The sequence below is a fragment of the Haliotis rufescens genome, unplaced genomic scaffold (genome assembly GCF_023055435.1).
Source record: "Haliotis rufescens isolate VD_foot unplaced genomic scaffold, xgHalRufe1.0.p SCAF_31, whole genome shotgun sequence".
Taxonomy (NCBI): domain Eukaryota; kingdom Metazoa; phylum Mollusca; class Gastropoda; order Lepetellida; family Haliotidae; genus Haliotis; species Haliotis rufescens.
Window position 1 is genome coordinate 3200603 of NW_025964013.1, and position 18005 is coordinate 3218607.

An 18005-nucleotide genomic window follows, 5' to 3' on the forward strand; every position below is an offset into this window, starting at 1 on the left:
CCACTGTTGTTATATCACTATTTCATCCCACTGTTGTTATATCACTATTTCATCCCACTGTGGTTACATCACTATTTCATCCCACTGTTGTTATATCACTATTTCATCCCACTGTTGTTCTATCACTATTTCATCCCACTGTTGTTCTATCACTATTTCATCCCACTGTTGTTCTATCACTATTTCATCCCACTGTTGTTATATCACTTTTTCATCCCACTGTGAGCGACACTGCAAACGCCGAGGGTATATATAACTGAACCGGACGAAATCCCAGCATGTTAATTAAATAGAAGGTACACGCTCCAGAAAGCGTTCGTAGCGCGACGACGATCTAAATAATACAACCGACAAACCCATTTCCAAATTCAACGGGAATTAACGCTCATATTTACAAAGACTTACGACTATCCACGTGGTCGAAGAGGGCGCTACTCTCAGAGTTCAAGACGAAGTTCAACGTCCTAATCAGATGTCGTCAGTGAATGTTGTGACGATGCATTATAATGTTTTGTATATTTGTGAATCAGATGCCCTATCATGCCACGACGCTCGCTTTACTACAATACACACGTGATCATGACTGTACTTAAGTCCACCTGGCAACATTCGAAGATGTGAACAGCACAGTACTTCCACCGCCCCCATTCCAGTGACAACCAGATGATCACATATAGTCCCGTCATCACCTGATCTTACCCAATGTAAACTTCACCTGTGTGTTTATTAAGCCGTTGCACCTTCAACGCATGAATATTAAACTTACATATAAGTGACATGCACAATAGCACAGTGATGTCAGTGTATACCTTCAAAAGGACTGACAGGTCTTCAACAGCAAGGCCCGGGTGGTTCAGTGATACGAAACAGGTACAGGGCCGCGTCATACAAAAAGACGTTAAAAGATTGTACTTGTTGTTACCTTGTCTGACGCTCGGCATTAAGCGGCTAAAATAAGGACTGGTCGGCTCGGAGTCAGTATACTGTGTCTGAGTGGGGTATTCATGTTAAACTGCGGCATGGTATCTCAGTGAGCTAGCACTATAAATCGGCATCAGTCCGGACTAGTACAAGCAGCCACACACACATACACGTGCATGCACGTCGTTATATTCACCTCACCTCACCTTTATATTCAAATGAAAATATAACAGTGAAGCAATTATAAGTTTCATTTGAAAGAAGAATATCAGTAATACTTTTTTTTATTTATATAGATAAACAGCGTTATAGTGTAATCAGTGTTGATTTACATTTCTGAGTGTGTATGTAATCCACAAGTATAACAACGTGTCTGCCTTTACAGTATTAAAGAAGTTGTTATCCATAAATTGTGTCTAATTTGTCATCCGTCAACTTCCAAGCAATGCCTATCAAACGATATTTATCATCCAAAACTGGCTTCCACAGGAGATATCGCTTGGATTAGATCAAGCGATATCTACACTGTAGATATCGCTGCAGTGAAATTACATCACAATGCTTTGCAGACCATTATGACGTCACCGGTTACCATGACGTCACAATCAAATGACATAACTAATGGCTCTGCTCCTGAAGCTGTTAGCAGTACGTTTTACACTGAAAACACTGCTAATTACTGTCTACAAATTGAAAAAGTTGGAAGAATGATGTTGGATGATAAATAAAATCTCACCCTCGTGTCTCTTGATATCAAATATATCAACACTCGTTGATAAAAGTGGCAAATATCCTCAGCAAGCCTCGGAATTTTTCCACTTTTATCAACTCGTGTTGATATATTTGATATCAAAAGACACGCGGGTGAGATTCTCTATATCAAGTATAGTTGTCACATTCCATCACTAAATGAAACTGAATACAATACTGATGACCAATACTTATTTCTTACACGATTACATTGATATTAATGTTACGGTGGGTACTGGCTATGCGTTTAGAGTTACAATACAGGCAATCACAGTTAGATTCTTGTGAAAGTCGATCTGCCATGGTGGGTACTGAATAGGCGTGGTTTGGAGGTATTCATTAGACGTGTGGCAGTCCAGGACACCTTTCATGTGTATGTCTTCAAGTACTCCGTATTTCACAACAAACAAAGCACAGTTGATGTATCGTATGATCTTCTATATTGTATGTGGACGCATGCTGCAGGTGTCCCGTGTTCTCGTGTAGTTAGTGTACATGACGTCACTGGACGATGACGTGTGTCCTCTGTTTCTTGTGCCATCTAAGCGTCTGCCATGTCAATAACCTCTTTCAAAATCAACTACGTATTCCAAGGGTTCGTTGTTAATATAACGGCGATATTGTTTCACAAACATCTCGGCTCTCTGCAAGACACATAAAACAAAAACAATGAAGAATAAATATATCTCAGAGAACACAGACTGAAGTCATTTCAATACTTTCCTACATATTCTAGATCATGTCCATACAATATGAATACTCTTAATACTGAGTGAGTTTAGTTAAACATCGCTTTGAATAGCATTCAGCTGTATCTCGGGTGGTCAGTTCAATGTGGGAGATAAGCCCGACAAGATACAGCTGTTACACTTTCTCACCTTTGGCGGTCGGTCGGGTAGCCTAGTGGTTAAAGCGTTCGCTCGTCACGCCGAAGACCCGGGTTCGAATCCCGACATGGGTACAATGTGTGAAGCCCATTTCTGGTGTCCCCCGCCGTGATATTGCTGGAATATTGCTAAAAGCGGCGTAAAAGCAAACTCACTCACTCACTCTCACCTTTGGCAGAACCAACGGGCATTGACAAACCGTGAAGCATATTATTAATATAACTATATGTGTACCTATACACCACATGGGAAGCGGTGGTTACATCTATGGGATTTCGAGGTTAATTTATTCTCGTAACCATCATGGGCGACTTATATTTTGACGAACAGCAAAAGCGACTGCAAACGACTCTCCGATAGTTGGGATCGTACTTGTATTGATTTGTTCGTATCGCCTCCGTTTATCTCCGGGGGCGCGGGTAGCCCTAGTCCTTCATCTTGACCGTGGAATATATTTATTTTATGAAAAGAAAATAATCTAGAAATGCATACAAAAGCAAGTCTAGCCAGCTCAAGCAAGCTCTGTTCCACAAATCAGCATAGGGAGTCAAGAAGGATATTGTGAAATATAAGATTTCAGAGACTAAATGTTAGTCTAGGGAGGCCCAGGCGTCTAAGGCGCCGCAATTCGCTGTGCAGAGTTGCTTTACAGGGGCAAGCAAGATACCTATGATTGTGGGTTTGAATCCCGGTTCGCCCCGATTATGTTTGTCGGTTTGTGCGCACCATTCCCGTGCTCCTGGGTTTCACCGAAGTGGTAAATGTAAATGTAAAAAGCATCACTTTTGGCTTTCGTCCAACATAAGGCTGATACGCCGTAATATAGTTGGAAAACTGTTGAAAGCGGCTTTAAATCCAACTCACTGACTCAATTTAATTCCGAGATGCTATTGCCCCAAGCTATTACTCAATAGAAGAGTACTGTTTTTTTGTTTAATGACGTTTTTTCTTTGACATCCCGGTAGAGCCTGTGTAATGCTGATACTAAATGTACATAGTGTATGTCCAATATTGAACCTCGCACATTACATATGTCACCTAAAATTGTACATTTGCTTAAATTTCAGTCCTATGATGTCCGCGTGCAACGGGTGGATGCATGACTATCTCGTGCATATTGTTCCGACGAAAACATTAGCATATGCCTAAAAATATCCATGAGTAAGGTGTGTAAGAAGGGAGATTCCATGCGGGTACCGGTGCCACTCCATCTCCGGGAAGAGGATATTTCATTTCAGAATCTTGCAAGGTTGTTTTCATTTTAACAAATCGTTATCGCGGAATGTCATTTTTTCATTATTTATTTCATGCTCTGAATATAATTATATCAACGCAGATTCAGCTCGACAGGGTGTCACAGGTGCTATCGTTAAGAGGGCTTTTACCGGCCTGGGCCATGCATGCTTTCGTTAAGACGAACATCCGTATCAGGCTAGTTCGTAACAGCTGCCGTGTGTCTCGCGCTGTGATTATTATCCAATATGCAATACAAGTGAAGGTGAATGAAGGCTTACATTGATCTTTAGATTCATCGGCCGGTCCGATACGAGGAAACTAGATCCGATAAATTCATATTTCCTTGTATTGAACCTCATGGACTCCCATTTGCATTCGCAAATGAAATGTGTATTTTTAGGATGTTAAGTGTCCTTTACACAAAACAACAGTTAAAATACCATACATATCATATATACCTAAATACCATATTTTTCAGGGGATTATCATTTGCAGAATCCCTCCTTCGTCGGACAGTTAATGAAAGACCTCAGACTTCTGCAAATGATAATGCCCTGAAAAATAGCGTTATCCTTATATTATAGCTAAAGTGGATAGAATTATCATTAAACCGCCCGCGTGTTATCAGAAATGAACGGGCCACTGTAACTTGATAATGCCCTCATATTACTTGACCGTCATAACGCCCATTGTTACATGACGTCATAAGACGTTCAATAGTGACATCATTTGTTCTATGACGTCCATATTTTTAAAAGTGTGTCAGTGACATTTGTTGTGTGTTGATTGTAGTAAATGTTTCAAAACCTATATTCTTTATTTTTATTTGATAACAAATTCTATCCATTGTAGCTATAATAACGGTAACGCTGTTTTTCAGAGTATTATCATTTGCAGAAATGGAAGACTTCGTGCTTCTGCAAATGATAATGCCCTGAAAAATAGCGTTACCCTTATAATTTTCATGTAAACATTATTACTTTTAACATTTCAGGACCCATGTCTAGTTATTAGCACATGCATTTAAATCACAGACGTCTACTGCGTCAAGCGTGTTTAAATACACTGATACATTGTAATACAGATGTCATCTTACGTCACGAAGGTATCCCGGATACAGTATAAGACCCCCGGAGATATGGGGCGTTATGATGACCCCCGGCTCGTTCCACAGGGGGCTACTTTCAGGCAGCGGCTCGGGGTTGTGGACGTCCAGTGCAGCATACTGTAACCACTTGTTCCTACAAATTGGTACAGATACAAATATCGAATGAAAACTCTTGAAATATAGACAAATGGAAGGCCATTGGCTGACCCTTATATATCATATCTGACTCTATATGACTCTCTACCCGCTCTTAATACTGCTTACTTGTAATATGGGTCAATCATTGCGTCGAACTAAAGTGTACTTGCTGTTTGTCTGAATTCCATGTTTCTAGTTGCTGGATGGAGTAAATATTCGATGTTCCTGTTCTCGCAACATATGGAATTCAATCTGCCTATATATAGAGAGTTCGAGGTCAAATATAATTAGGTTAATGTGTCAAGGTTTCATTTTTGTGGTGAGACCTCTTGGACTGAATCAAACATAATGGGGCGTCTTCACGAGGCAAGAACATTAACTGACTATGAAAGTCGAGTGTCCATCTTTGCCGCACTAGGCTGGAATTTCGTCCCTCGATCGTACCGCCACCAGTGGCTATTACGATTTATATCCCTTCTATGTCTCTCCGAGTGACCAATAAGTTTTCACCTTTCATATTACTTGCTTTCAACTGCTTCCAAAATCAAATGAAGACGATCTGATCGATAATCAAGATCATTTTTGTAATAAAATGTGTCTTACCTCGCGAATCACATATTGATAAAAAAAACCATGAAAAGATTTGCAAAATAACTGTCGACGCCCAGCTGTGCCGGTACACATGCTTTGCAAATCCTGCAGTCGACTGAAATCTGCACGTTGAAATCCATGTTGTTTCCGAACCGGATGTGTAGTTTTTTTTATTTTGATTGGATTATGCATATTCTCGTCCAGCCAAAACTCCGGGACTCCAGACTAGTTCGGCAAGGGTGGAAACCGGACTTTTATAGTCAGTTAACTCCCTTGCCTCGGGAAGATGGAGCTATAGGCATACCTATGAGCAGGCTTCTCACCTGAGAGCTGTCAGAATGCTTCCTTCATCTGTCACATCTCCTCGTCCAACATTGATGAAGGTAGTCTTCTGCAAGGGTAAAGTCTCTAGCAACAGTCTGTCATAGTACCATTGGTACATGATCCCACCTACTGGCAGCACAAGGAGTACTGTCCATTACATATACTTCCTACCTGTGACTGCCATCATTAGTGACACGTGTCACATGGGATTAGTTACATGTTATATTTGTAACTTACAAAAACTTACGTCAAAGAATTCACTACATGACAACCATCCTAATTGTACAGCCCCAAACAAACTCCAGTTGAAATGTATACGTGCAACAACTGTTTTAGGATGCTATACATTTTGTACGTGTACCTTATCTTTGCAGTAAGAGAATGTATCTCCCGACAGCAAGCCACGAGTCTGTTCAGTTGACGGTAGTATGTTGACGACATAGTCACATTCAGATAGGATTTCATGCAAAGAATTCAGTGTCCTGTGGAATGATATATAGTCCTATGAAATATATATATATGTGGCAGCAGTATGTGGATAATATCGACATATTTGATTTTTTTACAGCGCATGTGGTATGCGGAACATAAAAACAATAAACGACAGAAAATAACAACAGTGACACCTAGATTGTCTTACACATGGCGCATGTTGGTAACATACCTGTATTCGTCAACATACGGGGACTTCTTATCTTCTGGGACTTCAGTTCGTGTCATACCCCACACCTTCATCCCAAAGAACTTGCACGTTCTGGCAGCTGAAAATAGTTAATTGAGATCCGTATGTCCTCCCGAATGGGTCATTGTGTAAAATAGTCTAGGAACAATATCAATAAGAAATACTAACTTTCACGTCCAATGCAGCCCAGGCCTAATATCCCAACTGATGACAGTGATAGGGGTTTGGAGTTAAGACTGCCTCTGAAATGGACAAGTGAAACTGCCATAAGTTGTATGTATTGTTGGCATATGTATTTCGGCATTTGATGCATACGACTTTGATAACTGTCCTCCGTATATAATATGTCAAAGTCGCCTCTATTATCTGCCAAAACAGATTCCATTAGGGGCAAAAGACGAAATAGTGATTAGACACATGGTAAAAATATCTCAATTTGAATTTTCCTTTCCGTTACATAGAGGATTATAACTCACTGGCTCTCTGATTGCATTGATGATTATCACTCGTTGACCACGTATATGATCCAGTTTATTATAAGAGCAAGATAAAAAACAACGGAATAAATGCTTCATTGCCATACATTTGCGTTTTTAATCTAGATTATATTGAATTAAAAAAATATTTCCCTTACTTATAAAACAAGATAATATTCTGGATAGCAAGAGAAAGATGTGATTGTGCCATGATTCTGATGTCGTTTGATGTTATCTATGGACATACCTCTCGTACACCGCCGCCTTCTGTTGGTCATACCACTTGTAGTGACCTTTGTTTGTGGTCAGTATTTGGCTCATGATGTGCTCGGACAGTGGCTTGGCGAAGGTCTCTCCGTTGCGTGTGACAATGATGTTTTTGTTGGCCTATATATAAGAGGCAGAGAGAGAGAGAATCAGATAAAATTGTTTAAGACATTATCATGAATATCGTCTAGGTACCTTCGAAACTATGTACAACTCTTTTATTTTACCCATTGGATTATTGTTGTCATATTTGGGATAACGGTACAACTGAACAAGCTACTGCATTAGAGAAAGTAAATTTAGATGCTCTGAGAACCGTGCGGATGTTTATGTGGCTGCTTGTACGATGCCTATGTATAGTGTTAGCTCAATCAGATACCATGCCGCAGTTTAACAGGACTACCCCACTCAGACACAGTATACCGACTCCGAGCCTTTCATCCCCTTAATGCCGAACGCCAGACAGGGTAACAACAAGTACCATCTTTAACGTCTATTGGTATGACGAGGCCGGGGATCGAACCCCGGACCTTCCGCTCCCCGAGTGGACGCTATACCACAAGACCACGGAGGCGGTCTCGATTCATCATAAAAAATACAATGAAACTAATTGGAAGTCATTATAAGACAGGAGACATATTTCAAAATAAGTAACGTTTTACAAAATAAATAATCATCTGGCACGCGAATTTATTTGTGGGCTTATACTTAACACACATTTTAAAAAAAGGACAGATTAAAGCATACGGGATAAAGCCTATCTTCAAACAGTAAAGTGTGAAACAAAAGCATGTGCAGAATAAACATCATCTATACGAGATACAACACAACTTTGGCACAGGGTACCAGTAAACCTGACGGGAACAGAGGCAGTTACAGCATTTAAGAACTTGCTACAGGGTGCGGAGATGAAGGACACACTGGGATTTTAATCATGGAAACTTCGAGGATCAAAATGAAATGTTTACGTACCAACATGGTTACTCTTTACAAAATGTGCTATATTAATTCATATTTGAGTAAGGGAAACCAAGCAAAATAGCATATTCTATTCAAAACGTTTTATAAAAATCTGGCCGATCTCTAATTAAGTAAATGAATTGATTAATATAAACTGCGAACATAATAATATTTTATGCACACATCTAGCTGGGCAATGGGATTCATTTTTTGCATTCGACCTTCACTGATGTATATTGTATCAAGCATTATGTGTCATGGAGCGATATTAAAATAGCAATTCGTTTGTTTGCAATGCATTTTCATACTGTTTGTGAAAATATATATGTCAAAGTTAAATCAAGTGTCAAGATGTCATAATGAAATGGTTGAATGAACTTAACATATGGGAGGAAGTAGGCCAGGTCTATCTGGGACGAACATGAGCATTAAGCGTTTACCTTATCGTCTGTTACACTCTTCATTATTTTGTCCACACCTGTGAAAGGAACACCTCGCATATCAGATTCTTACCACAGAGCCTGTAGTTACTGCATAGTCCACAACCATCGACTTATAATTACTAGATTACAAGCGCATGATTATACTCAGATAATCAGAGAGAGAGAGAGAGAGAGAGAGAGAGAGAGAGAGAGAGAGTCAGAGACAGAAGGAGAGAGACAGGGACAGAGGGTGAGAAACAGAGAGACTCATAGAGTCACACAGAGAGACAGAGACAAATTGAGAGAGAGAGAGTGAGCGTGACACAGACAGTCATAGAGAGAAAGTGAGAGAGAGTGACACTGAGAGACACACAGAGAGACTGAGAGATACAGCGAGAGAGTGTGACAAAGAGAGAGTGAGAGAGAGACCCAGAGAGAAATTGAGAGAGACACAGAGAAACAGACAGAGATACAGAGATACACGGAGAGAGAGAGTGTGACAGAGAAAGAGAGAGAGTGAGAGTGTGAGCGAGTGAGAGAGAGAGAGTGCAAGGAGGGGGGGGGGGGGGGATGCGGTTAAAGATCATTGTTGCAGCAATATCATTAAGAATGGGCATCATATATGTTGGCGATGCAGCGAGGTGAACAGAACACCATTGTGCATATGTCGTTGTAGCAACTTCAACGACTTAGCGACACGGTAGCTTTTATATGTAGGATAATGTACGACCTTGTCTGGAGATCTGTTGGATGTATTGCAGATATTGTCCTAACGGCGCTGTCGTGTTGCTGTTATGTACGTGGCATGATAACGAATACCTGCTGCTCCAGACTGGATCCACTTGAGGTTGGTGCATCTTGGAATGACTTCCGGCAGGTTTCGAGGGGACCCAAAAATGATCTGGACCTGAGACAAAGACTCCACCTGTTCTTCTGTTGGAGGATCTACAACCACAACAAACCATCCATGTTACATTATTGCAGAGACACAGCATTATCATCGTTCATATAACGAAATTAAACGGGTGTCATTTAAAATATTCTATTTCCCAGCGGGTTTTAACATGCATAGTGCAAATTGTATTGAGAATATTACGATAATAATATACTTTTAAAAAAGATAATATTAAAGCTGCTTCTTGGACACAATTGTCAATGTATCCCGCTTGGGAGGGAAATATATTTCTTAAATAAATCCTTTAAACTCCGTTACAAAGCTGAAAGTCGTACGTTGTTTTCTTTACGAGTGAATGAAATTGACAAAGTACAAGTGAACATCAGCTCATTAAACAGCTGTTTTCTTCCAATCTTTAATTTGTTATACTTCTTTTACAATGACAGACAGAAACATGTCGGCAAGATACATTCGTTACATCAGTTTAATGATGGGTAAATGTGGTTTTATGCGCCCCGCGTTAGGTTTAATATCAAGAGCCGGAGGTTACTACAAGTTGGGACAGTATCACGACCGCCTCGATGTATAAAGCCAAACGCGGGACGCATAAAACCAAATATATCTCTCGTGATGCTGCTGCAACTTATAGTATTTCAATAGTTATGCGAGGGCCATATAGTCGTTAGCCTGAATATCATATTCGTTCTGATTATATTCCTGGGTGAAACATACCTACGAAACATACTAAACGGAGATACACTTGGCATATACACTCGTATCACATGGCTCCTCCCCAAATTAGCTCATTTTGACAGTATGAGTGAATTAGTCCAAATAAGATTAAATATTGAGGCTTTTAAATAGAAGACTTCTCTTAAAACTTTTAAAAGAGCATTGAATATTTCTTACTTGCGAAAATCTGAATATCAGCATCAGGCAGTTGTTGTTTAATGACGTCTACTATTTCTGCGTTGTTATAGAAGATGGCTACCTTTGGTGAGGACATCTCGTCTGGACCTACAACTAAAGCAGGTCATGGTGCCAATGCATGGTCGGTTCATCACGCATCATTGCATATTTGCATAATTCGCTTAGTCTGCTCAAGCAGGAAATCGACAATGTGTCACAGTTGTGTAACAAATACAATCACCCATTATTCCATATATACTAACGGGAAAAAAACTGTGCCTCATATAAAGTTGCGTAAATGTTGTGTTATTAAAAATAACAACAGACTATTTAGTCATTTGCCTGATCAGTGATGCATTACAACACATACTGGAGACAGAGCGACAACAATGACCACCATTTGCGTTGAAAGAGGCGGGGTAGCGGTGGCGTTGTGAAGACATCTGCTCATTGAAGACAGCCTGGGGGATGTTGTTCCAAATGTCAAGAATGGTTGATTCTGGTCCTGTCGTATGCATCCTTCTATCTGATCCCAGACATGTTCTGTGGAGGAGAGGTCTGGAGAACCTGCCGGCCATGGCAGTACAGCATTATTATGCTGTCGCAAAACGTCGGTTACACCACGTGCAACGTGTGGGTGGGATTATCCTGCTGCAACGTGACATTCATTCCTACAGAGAGGTAGAACATGATCTAGAACGATGTCGTCCCGTTACCGTACGCCATTCAAACTGTCACTAACAATGAGGTGTGTTTCCTCCATGTGTTGTGATGCCACCCAATACCATTACACTTCCATCCCTACACAGACGTTAAGTCACGCAAGCGTCGCTAAAACATTCTTATGGACGCAAGTAGACACTTGTTAAATCATCAGATCTGTCAAGATGAAACCTGGACTCATCTGGTAACAGCATAATGTCCCAGTCTTGTCTTCTGAACCGTAGATGCTGTCTACACCAAGCTAGGCGTACCTGATGGTGACGTGGAAGCAGCATTGGTGTACCGCAGGACTTTTGGGCCGTATTCCGTGCTCCCACGACCACTTGCCTACGGTTGTGCCATTACTTGGTTTCAACCAAGGAAGTGTCCAAGCTGTTGATGTGACAGTTTGGCAAGTCTATATGGTTGTCGTGCTGACTGACTTGACGTCACACGTGGACGACCGGCCTGTGGCTAGTCACGAGTGTTGCACTGCTGTAGATCTAGATAACGTCTCCAAAGAGATGAAAGTGTGTTTCGATGAACATTCCAATGTCTGGCAATATTGTGTTGCACCATTCCTGTTTGTAGCACACCAACGGCGCGTAAGTGTGATTTTCAGCAACCCGTGGTATTGCGTAAGCGTCAATTAAGATTAAAGAAAAGTCTTTTTATGAGCACCTAGCTTAACATTCTCTGTGTACATCCAAATCCAAATTGTGCGCCATGCATAACATAAACGTGCAAATTGTGAATAACCATCTCAAAATCGAGGACAAGCCTTTATGAATATGCATTGTTAGTTGCATTATTTAATTCCAAAATAACTGCATGCGAACCACATTTTTTTTCCCCGTTAGTAGACAAATACATGTCATTAACATCATGAGATGATGTGTCTTAACTTCAACAAAACCAGCTTGCTATCTATTCTTCGTACTGGCTATGATAGTGTATTGTGACGGCATAGTTTCCAGAAGGGAGGTAACTCTAATTAATGAGCTAAGATAACAATCATGACACGACGTCAAGTGCTCGATAATTTACGAGCGATTCAGTATACTGCCACACAACAGTAAAACACTGATTCATGACCTGTTGTGCTGTCATAAAAATAGTAAGGTTCAATTATATATAAATCAACCAATTCGTTCCTTTGTTATCAAATTAATTTGTGACACAGTCGATCTTTAACTGTATATATTATCGGATACTGAGTCCCAATAGAGATATCGCTTGTTGAGATCAAACGATACACAATAGTATTTATCATCTTGCACACGAGAAAGGCATGCGTATTGCATTTGTGAAAACAGGTAATACGAAGATACTTAGTTTTTAAATATATCGCACCCTTTCTTCACATGTTAAGGCTGCAAAAATCTGTGTTGCTTTTTTGATAATTTCGTGAGAGATATTGCGTATTAGTCATATATATATATATAAAATGGTGGGGAAGAGAATATATGGATGTCAACTTCTTTATGATGAGGAACACAACGTTTCGGAGTATATGCTTACTCCTTCATCAGGTGATGAAGGAGTAAGCATATACTCCGAAACGTTGTATTCCTCATAATACAGAACTTGACATCCATATAATCTCTTCCTTACGTGTAACACTGCTAAATGCCTCTCAAATACCTATATAATGGTGGTCTCAACATATTTTAACGTGATCGTCAATAAATTGTTTGAGTGTATTAGATGATGATAAAATTCTCACCGTCGTGTCTTTTAATCTGAAATATATCAACTAATGCCAACCCTCGGTTCGTGCTGATATGTTTGACATCACAGACAGGAGGGTAAGATTGTCCGTGTCAACATTTACATGACGGCTACTGACAACAACATGAACGGATCTAAAGTTAGCATAGCGCCAGTCATCTGCATGATGTCCCCGAACAAAGCGTGCACGTACCTATATTGACCACACAATTCTCGAATGACGGATCGAACAACTCCTTTGTAAATGACATGCAAACACCATGTGAAGAGCTACACGAGTGTATGAATGACATACATTAGCCAACCTTTGACTTGCGACTCAACCCATGTGTTGACCTACTGCTGTTCACGGGGGCGTCACGTCCTTGGGAGAGATTGTATAATCTCTCTCAGCAGCGTGACTATACAATGTGCGGCGGAGATTGTATGATCGGGGCTTGCATTAACTCACAGTTTGTTAAAAGACGTGTATCCGTCATCTGGGCGGCCAGATGTTAACATGGCGAATGTATTAAAGTTGATTTATAATACTGACCTTCTTAAGCCTTGTCAAACACAGTGTGCTATAAACATAGCATGTCTGTTTGGTGTTGTCCTCTCAATTGATATACGTCACCGTGCATTGTTATCGAGAAGGGGGCACGGGTGGTTGCTGCAATTGCAATTCGCAGTGCAGAGTTGCGTCCCTTGTGCTCGACAGAAATTATGATTGTGGGTTCGAGTCGCTGTTCGCCCCATTATGTTTCCAGGTTTCTCAGCACAATACCCATGCTCGTTGGTTTCACCAAGTGGTAAACATCCGAGACCTGCATCACTTCGGCCTTTTCTCCAACATTAAGCTGACACGCCGTGATATAACTGGAATACTGTGAAAAGCGGCGATAAATCCAACTCACTCTCTCACTCATCTTATTGAGAAAAATAGAATATAATAACGTCATCAAATTGTCGAAGACGTCCCTAATTTATTACATAATGTAATTTGAACCGTTTGCTGCCTTCAGTTATAATTCTCTGTTTTTTCTTTCTTTAGTCGTTAGCCAAATAGTTACATAGATGGTAACCTACTCGAAAGTTAGAATTACGGGTTATCTGTCCCTCGTATTGTTTCCGGAAGTTCTTGAAACAATAATTATCCTTAATTCATATTGTCGGAATAAATAGAAACTCACTCCCTAGAAAAAACTTACATTGCCAAAAATATTTTGACTCAAAGTCTGAATAAAAAAATACCTGAATTTGCAGCTGTTTTTAAAAAAACCTTCGTGCCTAATTCAACAAAACATGGACTTTATCAGCGGTATCAATATAGTACGGCACACATGTTAGTGAAAAGGATATGAAGTCACTGTCAACTGGTAGTGAGCATGATGCGTGATGACTCACACGTCCAGGAAGTATGTCTCGGAATTGAAATTTGAAGATTGCATGGTACTTCTGTTGTCGTCGATTTCTTCATGAATTCAGCTTCTCACTGAATGGAATGAGTTCACAGGTGCGTCGTATTTTCTACATCACACCAGCATTGATGTGTAGCCTCTCGATACACAAAGTGCACGAGACGTGTGTGAATAACTTCCTCAGTAGGTATAATGGCCAAACGTATGGACGTCAGTTTCAGCTAATAATAGTATCATGGCACAAAAAAACAGTATGATACATGGTCTTATGAGTCCATGCATACTTCCAGGAACATTAATGTCCAATCGGTTGAGCAAGATGGTGTTGACAATTATATGAATTGATGACTGAAAATCAGTGAGTGAACTGTGAGGGGGTGCCCCCGTGGTCAAGTGGATATAGTGTATCGGTATTGGGATGTCTCGGATGAAACAAGGACTGGTATCTCAGTGAGCTAGCGCTATACAAGCGGCATTGGTGCTAGCAGAACAAAACAAGTAGAACAGGCAGGCAACACACACACGTGCATGCACGTCGCTATATGGGTGCAGTGGTGTTGAACACGACGTGTAACCCCACTCCAATGTGTGAAGCCAATTATTGTTGCTCGGTGTTTTATAATGCTCGGAACCGTCAATCATAACTCATACAAAGTCACAGTCAATGTTGTAAAATGAGAAATGAAATACATATTATGCATGTATTCAATGACACGAGTGATAGTAAGAACATTGCTGGCGTGTAATAAGACACTAATAGGATCAAATAAGGTAAGATGAACCCTAGCCAAACTTATTTGGATGACGTTTCCATGCTCTGTGTGTATCAATTCAACACACCCACTTCGCGGATGAATAGCGCTGAACGTTATTAGGGTTGTTCAAGTTCATACCAGCAATAACAGGTACGGTTTTATTCAAATGGCAATAATCCTTATGTTAACAAAAAACCTACTGATACATATGAGCATAACTTTGTAGCCACAAAAAGCCGTATTATGTATAAGAGTGTGTGAAGTTTCGTTCATGAAATATTGAAACAGAAACATGACGATATGCAGTCATTCATTTCACCCTCGCCTGTACTGAGATTATATGTTTAACATCATATCATTATAATATCTGTCGTGAATATATCTACTCTGATATGTTCTTTAATGAAATCATGAACATGTTATGTAAATAATGTATTTATTAAAATTTTGAATCTGTTCAACTGATGTGCTTCAGAGGTAGTGACTTGATTCGTGTTGGATACGAACGATGTAATTCAATGTTATATTGGCTCGAGGTGACAAAACAATGACAAATTGTATCATGTTTTATTTACCTTTCATTATAATATTCTATTCAGCTTCATCAGCATTATGAGTGACCTTGGCATGCGAGGTTTCAGAGACAAGCAGCGCACCGGCAATGTGGAGTATGTGCACAGACTCCGGTCCATCGCCAGAGAGTTGGATAAAAAACAGCGGTGTCTGGATTTGGTGAAAGTGGGTTGTCTCATAGTGGGAGTTATCGGCTCTGGCCTTATATTTGCCGGGTTCGTGTGGACCTTTGTCAGCTACACCCAGTCACTTAACATAACTCTGTCTGGCTCGGTCATCGCTCTGGCTGGTAGCGCTGTCAGTTACGCCGTCAACGTTGGACGTAACCGTCACAACAACAACGCCGTTAAAGTGGCATTGGGTGAAATAACGTCCTTTGAAATGAGCCAGAATCACTTTAAGGAAATACTGGAATTGTTTTGTGAAATGTCGACTGGACCAAAGAAAAAGTATCCATTTCAGTATACCCTGTTGACTTTGTTGCCTGTCATATCGCTTCTGAACAGCATCCACGATTTAAAGTACACGGCGTCCAAATGTACTGGTGTTGCGGACAACTTGGAATATAAAGACAAATTTGACGGCTTGTCTGCGTTTGGGAAAGGTATGGAGATTGTAGACGTTGCTGTAGCTGTAATAGGACTGTGTGCGAACACAGGCGGTCTCATCTACTACTGCTACAAGACGTATAGATACAGAGAGGCTCGGGTGCCCGGTATTATCAGGGATGTAGCCACGTCATTCTACTACTGAACTTCAGAGAGGCGACCCACACCAGGGAAACAGGGACATCATGTGTTTGATCTTTACAACATCGGTTTGGAGGATGACATTGTGTCATGTTTATCATCAAAACTGGCTTCGTAAAAACATGTTTTAAATTCGAGGGTAGGTTCCAAATGATGTTTTATCTTTGCATCCACACTACTGACATTGCATATCTGATCATGCAGTATTCACGAAGCTTGCATTTGAACTGAAATGGTAGTATAGTAACGGGCAATGAGGGCGAGTGGCGGGTGTGTTGCAGATCTTTGGCGTTCACGGTATGTCATGTATTGCATTGAACAAAGCTACGTGTCCGTTTGGACGACAGAGATGTGGATCATCACTACTTTCTCATCTAGCCGCCACCAAACACGTTTGCCCGTATGTGCAATGCCATAAACGTCTCATAACGACCTCCATAAATTCTGACTTACGCACGCAATAAGCTTACATGCTGTGATATAACTGTAATGTTCAAAATTGAGTTAAATCCAAGTTGCTTACTGTCTCTCATTCACAATTAACCCCGTTCGCTCTTCAAAAATTCTCCAAGATATATATCCCTCAACTTCTGGATGCCGTTGTTCATAAAATAACCTCAGCGCTACAATAATCGTAAGCCTATGTTAACGTATGGAAGTTTCGATCACCTCAGCGCTGAGAACTCTTTGTGCAACCGCACCCCGTTGTGCCGACACGCGCGCAGTTAGGAGCCAATGCTCCCCATGTCTGTGTTGTGTGACGTTACTGCGCAATACTTCAATGCGTTGACGTTTTACATTTACATGACACATTGTTACTATTCTCCCAATCAACACTTGAATACGAATAAGTAGTATAGTAACGTTAATTATCAGTTGTGTGTTTAAAGCAGTAATATATGTCAACTGTGAATACCATTACATTTCTAACATGATTAAATCTGACATTGCTTGTAACTATGCATAAAGATTGCATTGAAAATATATATACGTGGTGAAATGTGCATCATTGTCTATTCTGTATCGTCTTACACGCGTCCCTGTTGATCCTGCGTATTGCATTACGCCAGTCAATTGTCGGGTACATTCCATCACTGGCGGATAAACACGGGACTTTCGTATTGACCTGAAAATGTCTACACAATATGCAGTGGAACCCTGTTAAACTGGAAACCTCGCTTTCCGGACATGTAATTGTTAAGGACGTTTACATGGGTATTTAAAGATGTGTGCGAACGTCGAACCGTTTAAACCGACTATGTTAGGATAGCTTTATTGTATTATATTCCGTGAAGACAAAGCCCATCACTGAACACTTTCAACACAGAACAGTTGATGGTTTCTGAGATGCATGTCCACTGTAAGGGCGCTTGTTTCTCGAGACTGAAATTTGTCCGAAGTTTGAAGGTTTTAAATGCCTTTGGATGTGCAACGATTGTTTATCTCAATACACAATGCACGTGTTTTCCATGAAGCTTTGAAACCACTGCACATATATATGTGTATCAAAGGTTCACGCATTGGAATCA

General features: G+C 40.5%; 2 protein-coding genes across 6 annotated transcripts; one reads left to right on the forward strand and one right to left on the reverse strand.

Annotated features, from left to right (window-relative positions):
* Positions 1-1849: 1849 nt before the first annotated feature.
* LOC124136753 (uncharacterized protein in proB 3'region-like) lies at positions 1850-13670 on the reverse strand. Of its 5 annotated transcripts, none has more exons than XM_046502769.2 (11): positions 13535-13670; positions 10567-10680; positions 9582-9707; positions 8781-8818; positions 7361-7500; positions 6806-6879; positions 6620-6716; positions 6317-6437; positions 5955-6022; positions 4891-5035; positions 1850-2315 (listed from the first exon to the last, which is right to left on the reverse strand). In XM_046502769.2, exons 2-11 carry the CDS (start codon positions 10661-10663, stop codon positions 2229-2231), a joined length of 993 nt encoding a protein of 330 aa, XP_046358725.2. In that variant the 5' UTR covers positions 10664-10680; positions 13535-13670; the 3' UTR covers positions 1850-2228. The 5 variants fall into 5 exon arrangements, with proteins under 5 accessions (XP_046358725.2, XP_046358728.2, XP_046358726.2 ...); XM_046502772.2 differs by lacking the exon at positions 13535-13670 and adding an exon at positions 13305-13489 and having other exon boundaries at positions 10567-10674; XM_046502770.2 differs by lacking the exon at positions 13535-13670 and adding an exon at positions 13305-13489.
* Positions 13671-15223: 1553 nt separating this feature from the next.
* On the forward strand, positions 15224-17461 carry LOC124136835. The gene is made up of 2 exons (XM_046502880.2): positions 15224-15304; positions 15754-17461. Exon 2 carries the CDS (start codon positions 15767-15769, stop codon positions 16478-16480), a length of 714 nt encoding a protein of 237 aa, XP_046358836.2. The 5' UTR covers positions 15224-15304; positions 15754-15766; the 3' UTR covers positions 16481-17461.
* The last annotated feature ends 544 nt before the right edge of the window (positions 17462-18005 follow it).